At 41.0% G+C, this 16,029-nt stretch overlaps 1 protein-coding gene across 15 annotated transcripts in view; it reads right to left on the bottom strand.

Moving 5' to 3' along the window:
• The window catches only part of bru3 (bruno 3), a 546,305-nt gene that overhangs the window by 284,204 nt on the left and 246,072 nt on the right, over positions 1-16,029 (bottom strand). For 14 of the 15 annotated variants that reach the window (XM_067349162.1, XM_067349163.1, XM_067349155.1 and 11 more), the window contains one exon: positions 6,979-7,021. In XM_067349162.1, the coding sequence (XP_067205263.1) occupies positions 6,979-7,021 (43 nt within the window). Of the gene's footprint in view, positions 1-6,978; positions 7,022-16,029 lie in introns of those variants that run through there. The other variant, XM_067349168.1, reaches the window with a different exon arrangement.

The raw sequence follows: 16,029 nt of genomic DNA, 5'->3' as shown, positions 1-16,029 counted from the left end.
GAATCTAAGGATAGGTGGAGAGGGCAACCATGCAACGGCGTACCTTTTGTTATTGCGTACAGTCGTTAGTAAACGAACGGAATTGACTGTGAATTCGTTTGATGGGAAACTAACATCCAATTGTGTGAAATATCACAGAGCATTGATGACTATTTCGCTAATTACAGACAAAATATCATAAATTTTAATCTCGGTTAAATAATAATTATAATATAGAGAGCGGCATTTAACTCATATATATATTTTCGACTAACGTCGAACGGAATGCGACCAAGGATACGTTGCGGGAAACCAGAAATTACGCGAAAATTCCTACAGTATTAAAAGCAAAATTATCAATGAAGCACGCAGTTGTTTCTACTTACATCCGTTGATTTGCTTGCACGAATATTTAATCGAATATTATTCACGAATATTAATAATGTAATGATAAAATGCTATCGCAAAAGCTGATATTAACAAGCACAACACGCATTTACATTTGAGTTAATTGATACGATCGACAAATGTCAATCAAATCGAAATTGTAACAAAAATCCACCTGTCCAATCCATTATTCATTTGAATCATCGACCTCTGACATCTAATATAGCATTTCCGTTTATTGTTGTTTAATTAATTCCGGCCGTTGTAATTAGACTAGATACGCTTATTGCGTTGAATATTTGCGATTGAATTCTGTATGCGTCCCAATATTACGCGGACAGAAATTTAATCTTCGAACAAGAAAATACGCGACGCGACAGCGCTCTCGTGATAGGTAGGTGCAAGCGGACGCCTTGTCTGGCTAGCGTTCCACTTTTTCCACTAGCCGTATCCTTCTGGTCCGTGAATCTCATAATGCACGCATGATTGGGCAACTTTGTCAGCGAGATACCACGCGGCGGACCGACCGGTGGTCGCGCGCTACGTACGAACGCGCATTGCCCGAAATGCCTCACTTCAGGGACTCGGGGGAAATCATGTATGAAGTTCCTCTGTTTCCACTCCCTTTCTATCTCTACCTCTCGCTCCTCATCCGATTCTCTTGCCGGAAATTTCGTTTCATGACGTACAATTCGGCCGACCGATGAAAAGGCCGAATAGAATAGGAAGAGCGAACGGAGCGAACAACAATCAAATGAAAACGAACCACAGATGTCAGACGGCTCGGAGAGATTCTCCTCCTTCCCCTCCCCCTCCCCCTCCCCCGAATTTGTTCCTCCTTTCATTCCGCTTGGTAAATCCCTCTCTAACCGCTTTCATTGATCGTTAACTAATAGAGATTCGCAGTACCCGTTCGATAATATTCGACATTGGCATGCGAGAATTTCAAAAATTACACGCAACAGAAACTAGCGATGTATAAAAGTTTTATTTGCGTTTTGCAAGCTGCGGATGTTACGCCGATTTGTTTTTACGTTATATTACGGTAACGAGTCCATTAGCAAAGCTGTTAATGGATGCGCTTTCCGGTCCGGATAACGGGGACTAAATCCATTTCACGTCTGTTTCTTTGCAAACGTAAAATAAATTCGCGACAACAACAGTTCGGGAGCACAATTAGTGCATTTTCAACTTTCTTACGGCTTTTCAAAGGGATAATGAAAGTGAGAGAACGTGAGACAAGATGCTGCTAGGGCGGAAAGCTGAGCAAATATAGTTTACAAAAAATTGAAGACTATTAAAAATATATTTTTTTTTTAAACAAAATGGGGCATGTCAAGCTACAATATCAAAGAGACGCGACACCGATATGTCCCGTGGAAGCATCATGAGGTAAGAAAACAGGAAAGGAAATATTGAAAGAGATATGTCACAGCGGGGACACGAGTCAGAGCAAAAGCTAGCGATAAATTGTGATTTACCGTCTCACTAGACGCAGCATATTTATAGCGCGGCGATCAAAGTAAAAGTTCGCTGTCGAAGAAGTACGCGCACTTTATGACGCAACGCCACGGTGATATTCACTCCTTCCTGAAGGATCCTGACTTTTCAGCGTGACAACGAACGTGGCCCACGCGTGTGTTTGTCAGGAGTGATCGGGGCCCCGAGCCCGGTGTCCATCTTTCATTGTTATCGCTAATGGAGGAACTTCTGCTACCGCCACAGCACTCACTCTCAAGTCCGCCTTTACGTACGGAAGAAAGGAGCAAGTCTCGGGGAGAGAGAGAGAGGGAGAGAGAGAAAAGAAGGCGCAACAGAGACGAGACACGTTTACGATGAGAGAAGCTGATAGAAAGAGAAAATCAAAAGACAAGATAGCAGAGAAAAGAGAGAGAGAAAAAGAGAGGAGAGAAGCGGAGGTGGGGAACAGGATCGATGTACGGAGTGGATACGCGACTTTCCCGTAAGTTCGGATCGGAAGATGTGGACTCTGCCGGCGGCTCTTATCTGGCCCACATTTTAAAACTTGGAACTTCAACGATCTACGACTTGGTTCGTGCGGGCAATAGTGACGCGAATCTTTCAGCCCGACTTCGTACATCGTTTCGCACGCACGAAAGAGATTTCCACGCCTATCCTATCGCGTCACGAATACACGCTCCTCGTTCAAACGCGAGAATACTAAATGACTCGTTTCTCCATATCCTTGACATGTTATGACTCTATCCATGGTAGCAAATACGCGCGCAAAAACTACATTGCGTATCGAATAACAGCGTGGATAATAAATAGTCGTTGCGAGCGTGTCTGAGATAAATGATCGAAACTCGCCTTTTTAGTGTACGCCATTTCGGTGAAATATGTGAGGATGTATGCGGAACCGTATAAAATTCTTCGCAGAGTTAGGGATCTATGATTTTAGTTTTCTGACTACGCGTCGATTCCGAACTTGGGAAGGTTCATTGATATGCGCAAAGTTTCCGTTAATAAAGTTAAAGCGAAATACAAATGTTTGACAGTCACTCTCTGATAGCGAGTAATATCTTTTTTAGCAATCACCGCCTTTCCACAAATATTATACTTGTTTCACAATATCTTGTTACATAGTAAAACTCAAAAAGAAAATTATTAATCTATAATTAATATCTCTATTATTTTTTCCTGTATTATTCATTACACTCATATTTCACTATTTCAAGTTATTAAGAATCAAATAAATAAAAAAGTATTTTTGCTTCTACTATTTAAAAATATTATATATTTTATGTATATGTTCAAATTATTATACTACTATAAATACTGCAATTTTCAAATTTATCATATATCGCATAATGAAATATGAGCCTCATCTTCCTAGATATGATACGTTTAAAGAAAGACCGCGTAGCGTGTAGCACAGAGAGATACGAGACTCATCTTGTATACGCGCGCTAGCCAAAGGGCATAATACGTCGGCTTTTGTGCTTTGTGCGTAAATATATCAGAGATACATCAACAAGCTAGTGTTGTTCCAACAGTTCAAGCAGCTTAACCCGGTTTCTCTAAACTTCCCTCTACCCTTTCCTATGCAAGGACGCAAGATTCGCATAATTATTTTTCCATATTCCGGCTTTTACTATATTCCGACAATATCGGACTGTCGGCATTTGGCTACCCTGAAAACCTATTGAAGGTATTATGCCAATTAACGTAATTAGTCCGCCAACATCGACGTTTCATTTTAAGCCTTTTGAAGCGCGAAGAGGATCACTTTCGAGCGATAGTCGTCTTTCATGTCGGCTTGTTACTCGCGCTATAACTCACGATTTCATAGAATCTATGTGGGCGGATATAGCACCGCACTTAAATCCGATTTATCCGATAAATCTCGTATCAGTCGCACTCCTTGCGTAGGTTTCCGTCCTCCTAGCATCCGACCGAACACTCCGTTGATCCTCGCCTTACTTTCGAATTAGCTGGGCGATCCACTGGGACCACAGGCGGATCAGTTTAGATGGCTGTGTAAACTTCGAGCGATGCAAAAGCAGAAAGGATAGCGAGCCGGTTCGAGAGATGCGGGAATATCACGTCTCTTAGCGCCGGATACAGTGCGAAAAATCTTTTGTGAAGCTGCATAAAGCTACGATGGTATCGTTGCTACGGCAACGATTGTAAGACAGTATTCTAGTATCTATTCTAGTATTGCTATGTAATGCTTCTGAGCAAGAATTTTGTTTTATTATACGAAATGTATTTTATAATTGCTGTTAAAAGCTACAAAATGTTTACCTATATCGGATGCATATGCGATGAGAAAAAAATCATTGTATATTATATGCCAATTAACGGACGACGAATAGAAATAATGAGATAGAAATGAAGACAACACGAAGCACGATGGGGAATTTCTCGCTCGGACTGCCTAGGCAATATTGAGCATCTTGAGATGAATCTTCGACATCCCTCGAGAACGTCCATACGGATTAACTATACCGCACTGTATATAATGCTGCGCACGGTTTCGAGGCTAAGGAGTGGTACTGTCCCGAGCATGGATAGGGTACTCAAGATGCTAGGCCACGTCGAGCTCCTTCATATAGCCTCCATAATCAACTGCATACCGCAGTGTTACCAAGCGCCAGCAGAACTACGCTTGCTCTTGGCATATGAATGCCATCCGTAGATACCACGGCATTATCAACTGTTATAGCCAGACTATCGGTTAACGTGAATGCCACTTAATACGTATTTTACTGTATATTAAGGCAGCTCGTGCAGCTATTGCACGTGAATTAATAAATCAGAACATTGGCGATGCATTTGGAAGGCGGCGACTACTTTTCAGCGAATATCTTAAAGTCATCTCGACTATTACTATCATCAATATGATATACGACGCGTATCGTTTCGGAAGTGTGTGCTTTGTCACTAAGTTGCAGAATTCCAATAGCAGCTAGATAAGAGAAAGGCAGAGAAAGCTGCGAGAACGGACAGGAGACGAGTGAACACGGTGCTGAAGCCTGAAAATCAATTACCAATCACGCCTTTGGCCAAAGCCCCAACGCCTCGTGTTCGCCCAACGGTATATAATAGGAGCTACGGTGTCGTGCCCTGACACACCAAGTGAGTACCGGGTTTCTCACGACATCGATCTACTAAAATTTCAGAGATGGCTTGCTGAGCTTAAAGTGATATGAGAAAATCTTTAAGTCATATGTCAATAAGTGGAAGCTATTTTAATTAAATCTTATGAATGTCAAAATATTGAAATAAAATTGATATCCGACGCAAAGATAATTATATTAAATCATATTGATTATAAACGAACGTATGATGCAATGGCAAGAAAACTCTGTATAACTCTGTATAATTTATGAATTATTTTTAATCCACCCGGCTGAATCCGCTTGATTATGCTGTGCTATCATTAATAATTATCGTTATAATATCAATGAAATAACAAAATTCCGTTTTACACGACTTCCGTTTTTCAATACTTTTTTTTATAACATAAATATATAAATTATTCTTAACTTCAAGTGCATAAAAATAGATAACTAAAAAGATTTTCAGGCGTCAGCGTAAAGGTATTAATGTCTCGCAGCTTACGAGACAATTTTACAAATCGATCGTTATGTTCCTTGTCCGTAGAAAGGTTCTCAGATGAATAGTCCGCTTCTTGTCGTGCATAAAAAGTAGGTGGAAGCGGGGAAAGGGAGAACGTATCGGACAGATTTGAAGTGAAAAGGGCGCGAAGGAGGCGTGGATCGGTCGTGATAGAAAGTGACCTACTTCCTTATGAATTTGATTCGCGATATTACGTTTCGCTTGTCACGGGGCAGTGATTAACCCGCTCGCCTCGGGCAATGATTTCAATGAGCAGTTTCACATTCAATTGGCGGAACGAGATTCCCCTTTCCATCTTTCTATTTTTCATAGTTTCTCTATTGAATTAGTGTCATGTCTCGCTGCAATTGTGAGCAAATTGCGATCCACGATTCATTGTACAAATGCATCAACCGGAGTTACACAAAAGCGATAATATAACTATTCAAAGTACTATTTAAAAATATCATTTCATGCGATAGAAAGAAACCGACAACCGTATGATTGATGTTTCCTTATTAAGATTATAGAAAAGCGCATAATAACTGTTCTATTTCGAGCATCTTAATGTTGTTTGGGATGTATTCATGCATTGAAAGAAAGCATATTCTTTCGTGAAATCTTATGATTCGATTTAATTTAAAATTAAAATGTAATTTATATCTTTTAAATGTTTCCTCTAACTATATTGACTTTTATTTTATGTAATCGTCACATATGTTAGATTTAAAATAATTTTTCAATATAATATAATCGGAGCAAATGTCAAGCGATCATATTCAAAATGCTAGCTATATAGCTCAATGACAAAATTAACTAAAATGATACTGGCACAGTGGTTGTAGCTGAAAATGTCAGCTATCAAATTTTACAGGGCATTCAGTACCTCGCGAATTTATTCATCCGCATATTTCATTCTAATAATTAAGTGGTTATCTCTATTGAACACTCTACGGACAACAAATTAAATTTATTTCATTGCTAAATAAAAACTTCATATTCAAAAAATACGAATATTTTACTTATATCAATGATAAAATGGAAACAAGTTTAATTTTATTTTCTTTTTCTTTCTTATATTTTACTATGTATCTAAGCAACAATAAAATAAAATAATTAAATAATTAAATAACATAAGTTTTCTATTGCAATTTGCATTATTATACCTAATTCTTAATTCTGAATACATAGCATTATTTCAAAATCTTGTGTACGTATAGTGTTCTTGACATATAAAATATGCTTTATTTTACACTTTGGATGTATGTATGCATGTATATACGTTCTTATATGCATAGTAAAATAATAAATTACACATAGTAGAGTAAAAATATTGTACTTAATATAAGCCGTAACGTATTCATTTTAAGGCAATGAATCTACGATTGTATTTTATATTTATAACATTTTTACCTATTCAAATCTATACTTTTTTAATTTTTTCAATCTAGAAATATATATCTAATAATTTTTGCAAATCCATTACCTTAATATTGAAATAAGATAAATAATTTGTTTATTACTCACCACACGATGCAGACGACAGCGGAGTTGTAGCTCATATGTTGATCTGTAAAATACAAAAATAGTTATAAATTATAGCAATGCTCGATATAATTAATGTTTGAAAAGAGTTATTGTGCATATTCAAATTTTTTGCTTGTCTTGAAGATATTTGATCAAGAATATAATTATGGAAAAAAATCTAATTCTTATATGAATATCTAAAATAGTTACAAATATAAAATATATAAAAATTTTCATAACAGCAATAAGTGATTAATAAATCTTATCATGACAAATAATAAATAAATTGCAACTTACTTAAAAGTTGCTCCGCTGATGCATGATGCCCCCTGGGCCTCCACCTCCTCTCAGAACTCTATCGACCACTGTTTCTTCGTCAAGTATTTACGAAAATATGGTTAATTACGGTCGCGCGGGATTGTACGGCACTCCCGACGCGCATTTTTTAACAATAAAACAAAAGAATAATTCGTAAAACGCGATCAAACGCGGCACAACGATTCTTTTGATATTTACCACGTTCAGAGCAAGCAGCCGGAGGAAAATCGAAAATTGCGCAACAATTTTATACGCTATCCGTCGCGGCTATGATACGTCTAAACTACTTTTATGAGCTTTGTACGATTTCGCACATAAAAAATAACATGAATGAATAATGAAAATTGGCAATTATTGTTGGAAAATAATCTAATATTGATTGCGATTTCAATTTGTGAGATTATAACGCGGCGATACGAAATAGTTATCGTGACCGCCTGCTCTGCTCGAGGAATGTTGTGCGAATGATATCAAGGATACAGCGCGAAGGCAACAGAGCACGTACGCCGCGCCGTAGATCGTACGAAACCAAAACAATAACATCGTGAGTTAGCACTGAAATATTTGTGACGTCGCGTGACGTAGGTTGTTTTGGTTTTTGCGATCTAGACACAGCGTGTACACATGCGCTGTTATTTCGTACGCAATATCCTTGCTACCATTCGCACGACACCCCTCAACGCACGCGGTGGTGAAACTTATCCCGTATCGTCGCGTTATCTCACACATTAAAATCGTAACAAATATTAGATTATTATTTCTTACTAATAATTATCGACTCATTTTTCATATTATTTTTCGTGTGCGAAAAGCGAACGAAGCTTGTACAAGTAGTTTAGGTAAAACATATCCGTGACAGAGAAGCGTGCAAAAGAGCTACGCAATTTTCGATTTTCCTCCGGCTACCTGCTCTGGACGTGACAAATATTAAACAAATCGTAGTTTCGTGCGATCGCGTTTATCGAATTATTCTTTTGTTTTATTATGACAAAATGCGTGTCGGGAGTGCCGTATAATTTTGCGCGACCATAGTTAACCATATTTTCGCGAATGCTTTGTGAAGGAGCAGCCATCGATAGACTTCTGAGAGGAGGTAGTGGCTTGAGAAGCATCATGCATCGGCGGAGCAACTTTAAGGTGAATAGTTTATCATTTATTCATTATTTGTTACTGTTGAATATATTAATAATTTATTCTTACAACAAAAATATTTTCTATAAATTGAAAATTGATTAATTATTTTAGATAATAATGATCAAATATTTGTTTGAAAAATAAGAAAAAATTTCAATACGCACAATAACTGTTTTTGTATCATTAATTATTTATTTATATAGCGTTGCCATAATTTATAACAATTTTTGTATTTTACAGATCAACGTATGAGCTACAACTCTGCTGCTGCGCATCATGTGCCGGTGAGTAATAAAAAATTATTTTTATTTTAATATTTAAGGTAATAGATCTGTGAAAATTTGTCAGATCTATATTCCCAGATATATATTTGAAAAAAATTGAAATATCCAGATCAAAGCACATAAAAATATTATAAATATAAAATACAATATAATTCCGTAGATAGAAACAACACAATTTTATAGATCTATTATCTTAAAATGGATGGGCTAGAATACAGAATAATTGATGTTTAACTCTGGAATTTATACGATTATTTGGTTTTTTATTGCGTATATAACAACAAATACATATATATTTACAAATTATCGAATAAAATGAGTTTTGTCTCAAGAACACTATGTATGTAAGATGTATTTTTATATTTTTTTAAAGTAAATCATATAAATAAAAATAATTTATATAAAATAAAACTATACAATGTAGTAGCAAAGAGTTATTAATTTTATAAGTATGTTCTTTTATTTCTCTTCACTTCTTTCTTTTTTTTCTCACTGATAAGTGTGGTATAATAATTGATTCAATTTTTTACTTCTCTTCAGAGTTAAATATCATATATGTAATATAGTGCAGAAAGTAAAATATTAAAAAAAATTTTCTCGAATATGCGTATGTCGCATGCATAAATTAAAAATAAACTGAAAATTTTATACACAGCACATATTTCAATTGATTAATTTGATAAAAAAGCGCGTTTTCACTGATTATTGATTGTATTTGTTTTTACAATGCACCAATTTTACTCTAATTTTTCATAGCCTATTCATGCATATTTGACGATAACAGAGTATCTGCATCTATTTTATCCACATCAGCGTTGGAACTATATTGTTCCGTATATTATTGAATTCTCGTACACGTGCGTGTTTTATTCTTGGTTCACAATTTATGAATGCAATACGGTAATACACCAAATTGTCGAATGCATTGTTAAAATAAATGAATATAATCGTAGCAACTCTGAAATGTATTATGATAGCAGTATTATCATAACAAAAATCACGACAAACATTCCGCGTCTTACATGCTATAAAAAAAAAACGCCGAAATAGCTATTCTCAAATATTCCTTAATATTGATATATTACAAATAATTTTTAATATTTAAACAGAATTTATTAATAAAAAATAATTCATTTAATACTTTATCTTTGCGTAAAGCGTTTCGTTATAAATTCGGATTTCGCGACTAATTACGATTTGACAAACAAATAAAACGCTTCAAGTTTTCATTGTCCGTTTCTCACTGACATTTATGATTCTATTATTATTTATATTATATGATTATATCATTTATGATTGTATCACAAATATCAACGAAAAAGGTAGATTTTTAACAAATTTAACGCCGAAGAATCCGGCTACGTAAAATCTTGACGGGTATGTCCAAAGAACTCGACCTCTGATGATCGGTGCGCGTAGGTAGGCAGAGGGAGGGAGGGAGGTAAGGGGGTAGGAAACAGGCGCGCAAGAAGAGGGAGAGATACAGCCCCGGGAAATGATTATAAATGAAGCCATCCGCTCGCTCGGCTCCGACTAGAGACCGCGAGGCAGCGCAGCGGCAGGAATTCGCTCGGCGGGGCGACAAAGTAAGAAGAATTGAAGACGATGTCAAAAATAAGAGAAGCGTATTTACAACGGTGTGAAATTGGACTGCTAGCCCGCGAGAGAAATGAGGGTCGCCGACTGTGCCGGGAAAATGATATTGTGTGTTACGGGGCTGTATCGCGAAGACGACGCGACAGCGCGGGCGAGGTTGCCGGTGGTCTCCCCCTCGCTTGAATTTACAGCGCACGGGACGCGACTGCCACTTGGTATTTATTGTCTGCAGGTCGCTTACCGACCAGCGCGGGCGTAATTAAGCCGCGAGAGTGTTGGCGCTATGCGCACCACGCTCACATATACAACATTATTCACTCCGCGCGTACGCGGTGTTGCGCGCGAAATATCATCTTACAGATAATTCTGTCCACTTTCCTTCGCAATCTGTCTGGCAAGACGAATGCGTATTTATTGTATGCGCAATATTTTAATTCGCGCAGAAACGCGTAGAGCGTGTCGCTTCGTACAGCGGGAAGAAAGACAGGTATTAATTATCGTAGTGAATTGCAATTCGATTTATCTTTCTTTCGTATCGACGCAGGACTATCTCTGCTCCCGTTTCTTAAGACAGATTTGCAAGATTTACGGAAATTAGATGTCAATTCTTCAGAAACGTTCCTTCCTAAATTTCCCTCCAGATGCGACCCCGAAATATATAGCTGCTGCTGTTTCGCTACGAAGCCGTTCCACGCGAATTTAAGCAAAATAATCCCACCGGTCGTAAACCGCATTCTCCGATCAAACTATCGCGACCATTAGTAACTGCACTCCATTTGATAAACGTACAAATGGCTCGCACACAATTTACAAACGCCGTGTTCCATACAAATCGTATCGGTGCTTTACAGTCAGCAGATTACATCGGTTTATATATTATAAACAGTTGGAAACGTGCGATTGAATTTGCAAAATACGCCCACGGACACAGATTACATCCGTCAGCCGGCTGCAGCGGAAAATAGAGCCGCGTGGAGCCGGTTTGCGCTCTGATTATGAAATGATGTGGCCGAAGGGCGGGGTCCCGGCCGCTCGTCGGGATATCTGCGTACGATGGCAACTGCCTACATCCATTGCGGCGTCAGCGCCGGCCACAACAACGCAAATGCAAATTTATTGTTATTCGATTATTCAATTCGTAGCCGCGTACTTCGCTCGGACGTTAATACCATATAATACCGCCGTGGTCTCTATAACTGCGCTATTGCCGGAAACATTGAAATGGTACCCCAACTCCGGTCTTAAGTCTCGCGATCACGTTTGCGAGAGAATAATTTATTACGCCGAAATACGGTGATTCGCGTGCAATGGATGCGCGTATAATGAAACTTATCGCGCTGCACAAAATACACTCGATTAGTATTACCTTGTTATCCTATCTCTCGCCTCATCGCGCACGTTGGAAGTTAGTCGTGATTAATTACCGAAATGACATTGTGGTAAAGCGACACGAGCGCGATATCTTGGTAGCATCGCGTATGGCCGGCGATTCGAAGAAAATCGAGGTGGTCGATCCGCGCGCGCTATCCCACTGTACGCTCCGCCAAACATTTCATCTCTCCGGAACCTCCACTCGTAAAGTACGGAGCTGATAAGAAAAGCGGCTTACGCTACTTCTAATTTTCCCGCCGGCTCGGCAAATATTATGCATACACCGTGAATCTATGTCTCCTGGAGAGGATGATGTATTGCCGACCTCGACCTCCGTTGAAACTTATACTCGATGGTGGATGGCGGGAGAAGAGAGAGAAAGAGAGAGAGAGAGAGAGAGAGAGGGAGAGAGAGAGAGAGAGAGAAGGGGAGAGAGGATAGGAAGAAACACGAAGAGGCGCGCTCTACAGCCGTGCGTCTTCGTGGAGCGCGCCGATGCAAGGGAGAAACGCCGACGTGGAGGGAACGTATTTCGTGTCTGGTTAAATTTCACGGAACGATGGATGGGACGCGTGTAGCTGTATGCAACCTGCAGCCATCTTTTAACCAATACTCCCGATACATGTATAGCTCCGAAAGATTCCCGACTTTAGAGAACTTGATGGGGAGCATCAACGGAATTTTACAAGCGAGTTACGCCGATCGTTCAAAATTGCCGTTGAGCACGTTGGTTGGAACGTTTTTTTTTCCTAGATATATTCCGCGTATCCAAAACAAAATTCTGTATCATCCCCGAAATTCACTCACTTGATAATTCTTCGAAAGTGAAGAAGTGGAAGTTGGTTTTGCATAAAATTTATATTAAGCTCACGGCGCGAGGGGGAAAACAGCGTCGGAAATGAGAAGGCGGAACGCCATTGAAAATTAAGTCTGTGCTGGATCGAAAAATTGGGTGCTTCCAGAAGAAGTCTCCCAAGTATCGCGCTCGTGTATGGATCCCGCCACCCGAATCTCAAGAAAGTCTTTACTAAGTTAGTCGGGGCGCGTTGCGCCCGGAGTATGGGGGCGGAAGTTATGAAGTGCGAGCATCCGTGGCGTGGCGTAGCACTGCTTTATAAACGACTTTTCGTGCGAAGTTTACCGGCATTCATCACCGACGACTTGCCCACACCTTCGTGCCGACCCGCCTCCACCATCCGCCCACGACATCAGCTTCGCGATGGCCGGCCGAAACAGCGTGCGAATAGAAAGATGAGGGGCGAAACGGCGATGGCTAAGTTTCGAGATAGTCTTTTCCGGCAAGTAAAATTACATTCCCAAAATCCTCGACTATAAACTTTGCGGCAACAATTCGACCTCCATAAAGAGGAATATTAATATAACTCTTGATAGGGAATCCGAAGTACAGTTCAGTCTGGAGGTGAATATAATAATACAATATATTCTGCGTGTTTTATACCCGCGGAATTAAATGGAATAAATTTCAACCGTTTATTTGAAACTCGCGAGATATTTATTATCTTTACTTATATTTACTTACATTTATTATCTTTTATCATCTGACATTATTATCTTTTCATTTGTACCTACGTAACGTGCTCGTCGGCGGAAAGAAACGGCTTACTCTCTTTTTGTTTCCCGATGTATCCTCGCTTATTAAGTGCGCGCGGTATGAATGCGATTCTCTACAAAATTTATCGTAAGGAATTCCGCGCGCGCGCGCGCACACGCGAGCGAGACAAAGACAGATTCCTCTCCGTGACTGTTAAACCAGTTGGAGCGGATGACATCGCTTTGGCGTATTTCGCGAACGTAATACGAGCGACGAGCGGGTCTGGCTCGAGTCAAAGTCGCGCGCGTATGATTAAATTAACATCGTTTAGGCTGTTTGTCGAATATGCGTAATATACGCGCGCTCGCGCAGAGGGGCCGCGGTACGCTGGAAACGATACCGCAGGTGGAAATTTGAAGGCAGGTGGCGCGAGGGCGGATTAGCGCTGATGTAACGGGGCGGTGGAGGATGCGAGGGCGGCAGGGCGGTTTGAAAGCACGTACCAAATCTCGGATAATTCGGTCTAATTTGTTCGTAGTTAGATTGGAGCGCCAGGAATTATTCAGAGCCTCAAATTGTTGGCGGTTAAGCGAGGCTCGCAAAACTGGTAACCGGTCCCGTAGATGCAGCATTGCGACTGCGAGGGGTGTGGGCGCGGGGGGAGGGAGATGGCAGTGGGCGAGGGGAAAGGTCGAGTGGAGGTCGAAACGCTGTCGATGAGGTCGTGGGCAGAGACGGAGGGAGGAGCGGCGAAGGGTATGAGGAATCGTCCGGTTAAACTCGATCCAAAATTGACCGTATTATTATATGTCCTAACCAGGCGCGGAGGGTTAGACCACATCGCGCGCCACCGCCGCCGCCGCCGCCGCCGCCGCCCGCGCCGTTCCCCGCGTCGTCGCTCTTGTTACGAAGTGGAGATGGAACACCCGGAGAGGTTTCGACAAACGCGGCCCCCGGCCTCGACATCCGCGGAAACTACATATACGCGAATTGCAGCAGAAAGCTGCCGCGTCGAATTATTTCCGACCGCAGGCCACGACCGTTGATAATTTAATTACCGCGGCAATTCCCGTGGCCTCTTCGGTGCGTGCGGATACGTTGGATACGTTGTCGTCGGTACACTTGCACAACGACACGTGGATCTGAAAATACCCTTTCTCGTCGTCGTTCTTCGAGTGGTATGCGATACCACGGATGCTGCAATTTTGAATCTCTCTCTCTCTCTCTCTCTCTCTCTCACGATGCAACGTTTCGTCCGGGATTAATTAATCCACGAGTGACGATCGTACTCCGGACTCGATTGGTCGAGCGATGGAATTCAAGGTGATGAAGATCATCAGTAGTAAATGGACTCGCATCTTACGCCCGTAGCGGACCATTCCTACCGGCTATTAAATTCGATGGATCGCGTCGACGGTGTACAATGTCCGGCCATGAATCGTGGTCCGTTGAGAACCGAAGATTTTTCATCGGTCATCAATTGCACCGCGGAGTCGTCTCGCCTTTCTGCGCGCGCGTTTCCGTTCAGTGATCCCCGGAAGCGTTATAAATCGCAAACGATCTTCCCTTGCAGCGGCGAGGATACGTCCATGCCTGAAGTCGCACGCGGCATTAGAAATAAAAATTGGGGCCAGCAAAGGCGAACGGGACGATAGGGTAGCCACCGCGTAAAACTTTGAATATAAACCGAGAATCCGAGGGCGTCTCGCGTCGATTTATTCGCGTGTTTGTTCACGGTAGGGAAAGTTTCGCGGTTTGTCAGCGCTTTTAGATTAGGGAGTAAGAGTGGCAAGAAGCGGAGGGAAAGGGGGGAGGGCAGAAGTGAGGGAGCATCCGAAGCCTCATAAAGTGCTTACAAATTCCTTCGCTCGGTATGCTCGCGTTTCATCTTTCAGCGATAAAAGCCACTTCTGACTTACGTTCGGACGGTCGATAGGTGCAACTTTCGACATAAATAAAACTTGGCGGAAACGATGGGATTGTAGTAGATAATTAAGAAATGAGTTTAATGCTTACAGAACGATCAAATATTACAAATTATTCCTATTTAATTTAATTATCGCAGCGATAATTAAACTTCATTGTAAAGATGCTCGCTCGTTTGAGAAAAGCACTGCAGATATAAAGATCTATGACAGAAAGAGCAAGAGGGAATAAATCAACCCGCGCTTTGGTGAATGTAATCCCTTTGTGCTTGAATGCGTTTCAGCCACGTGGAACAGTAGCCATAAAAAAGAGCGGCGCTATCGCAGTGCGCTTTTACGAGTCACGTAACACGGCGATTCTGATTTCCAATCTATCGACTTCACTAAGCAGCGGAGGAATCCGTGCGACGACGATTCTCATTGGCAACGTGATAGCCGAGTGCGGGCTCGCGAATCGACGATGTTTCGAAACTCGACGGGAGTTCGTCCTTCGCCTTTCTTCGACATTGCGCTTCGCAGTCGAGTATTCGACAAAAGAGCCGCACGCGAAAGACGAGAAGGCCTTGTCGCGCAATCCAAGAGAGCGAACATTCCGGGATACTGATTAAACTCCGCGTTTCTGCAAGTTCCCGTCAGAAACAATTTAGAAGCGTCGCGTCTTTCAGCGTACGAGTTCGCGTCCGATTTCGTTCGCACGCGCACGCGTAAATGCGCTTTCGATCTCGAATCGCACGGGCGACGTGCTGCAATGTGTCGCTTTGATCGTAGTGAACTGAGACGCAGCGCGAGCCAATTCAAAGGGACATTCCGTCGAATAAGACAAACGCGCGAACATTGCGATATGAAACACTGGCGATATTTACATCACGCA

This window comes from Linepithema humile, chromosome 2 (assembly GCF_040581485.1).
Source record: "Linepithema humile isolate Giens D197 chromosome 2, Lhum_UNIL_v1.0, whole genome shotgun sequence".
In the NCBI taxonomy this organism is placed as follows: Eukaryota; Metazoa; Arthropoda; class Insecta; order Hymenoptera; family Formicidae; genus Linepithema; species Linepithema humile.
This window is presented reverse-complemented; position numbering and strand designations above follow the sequence as displayed.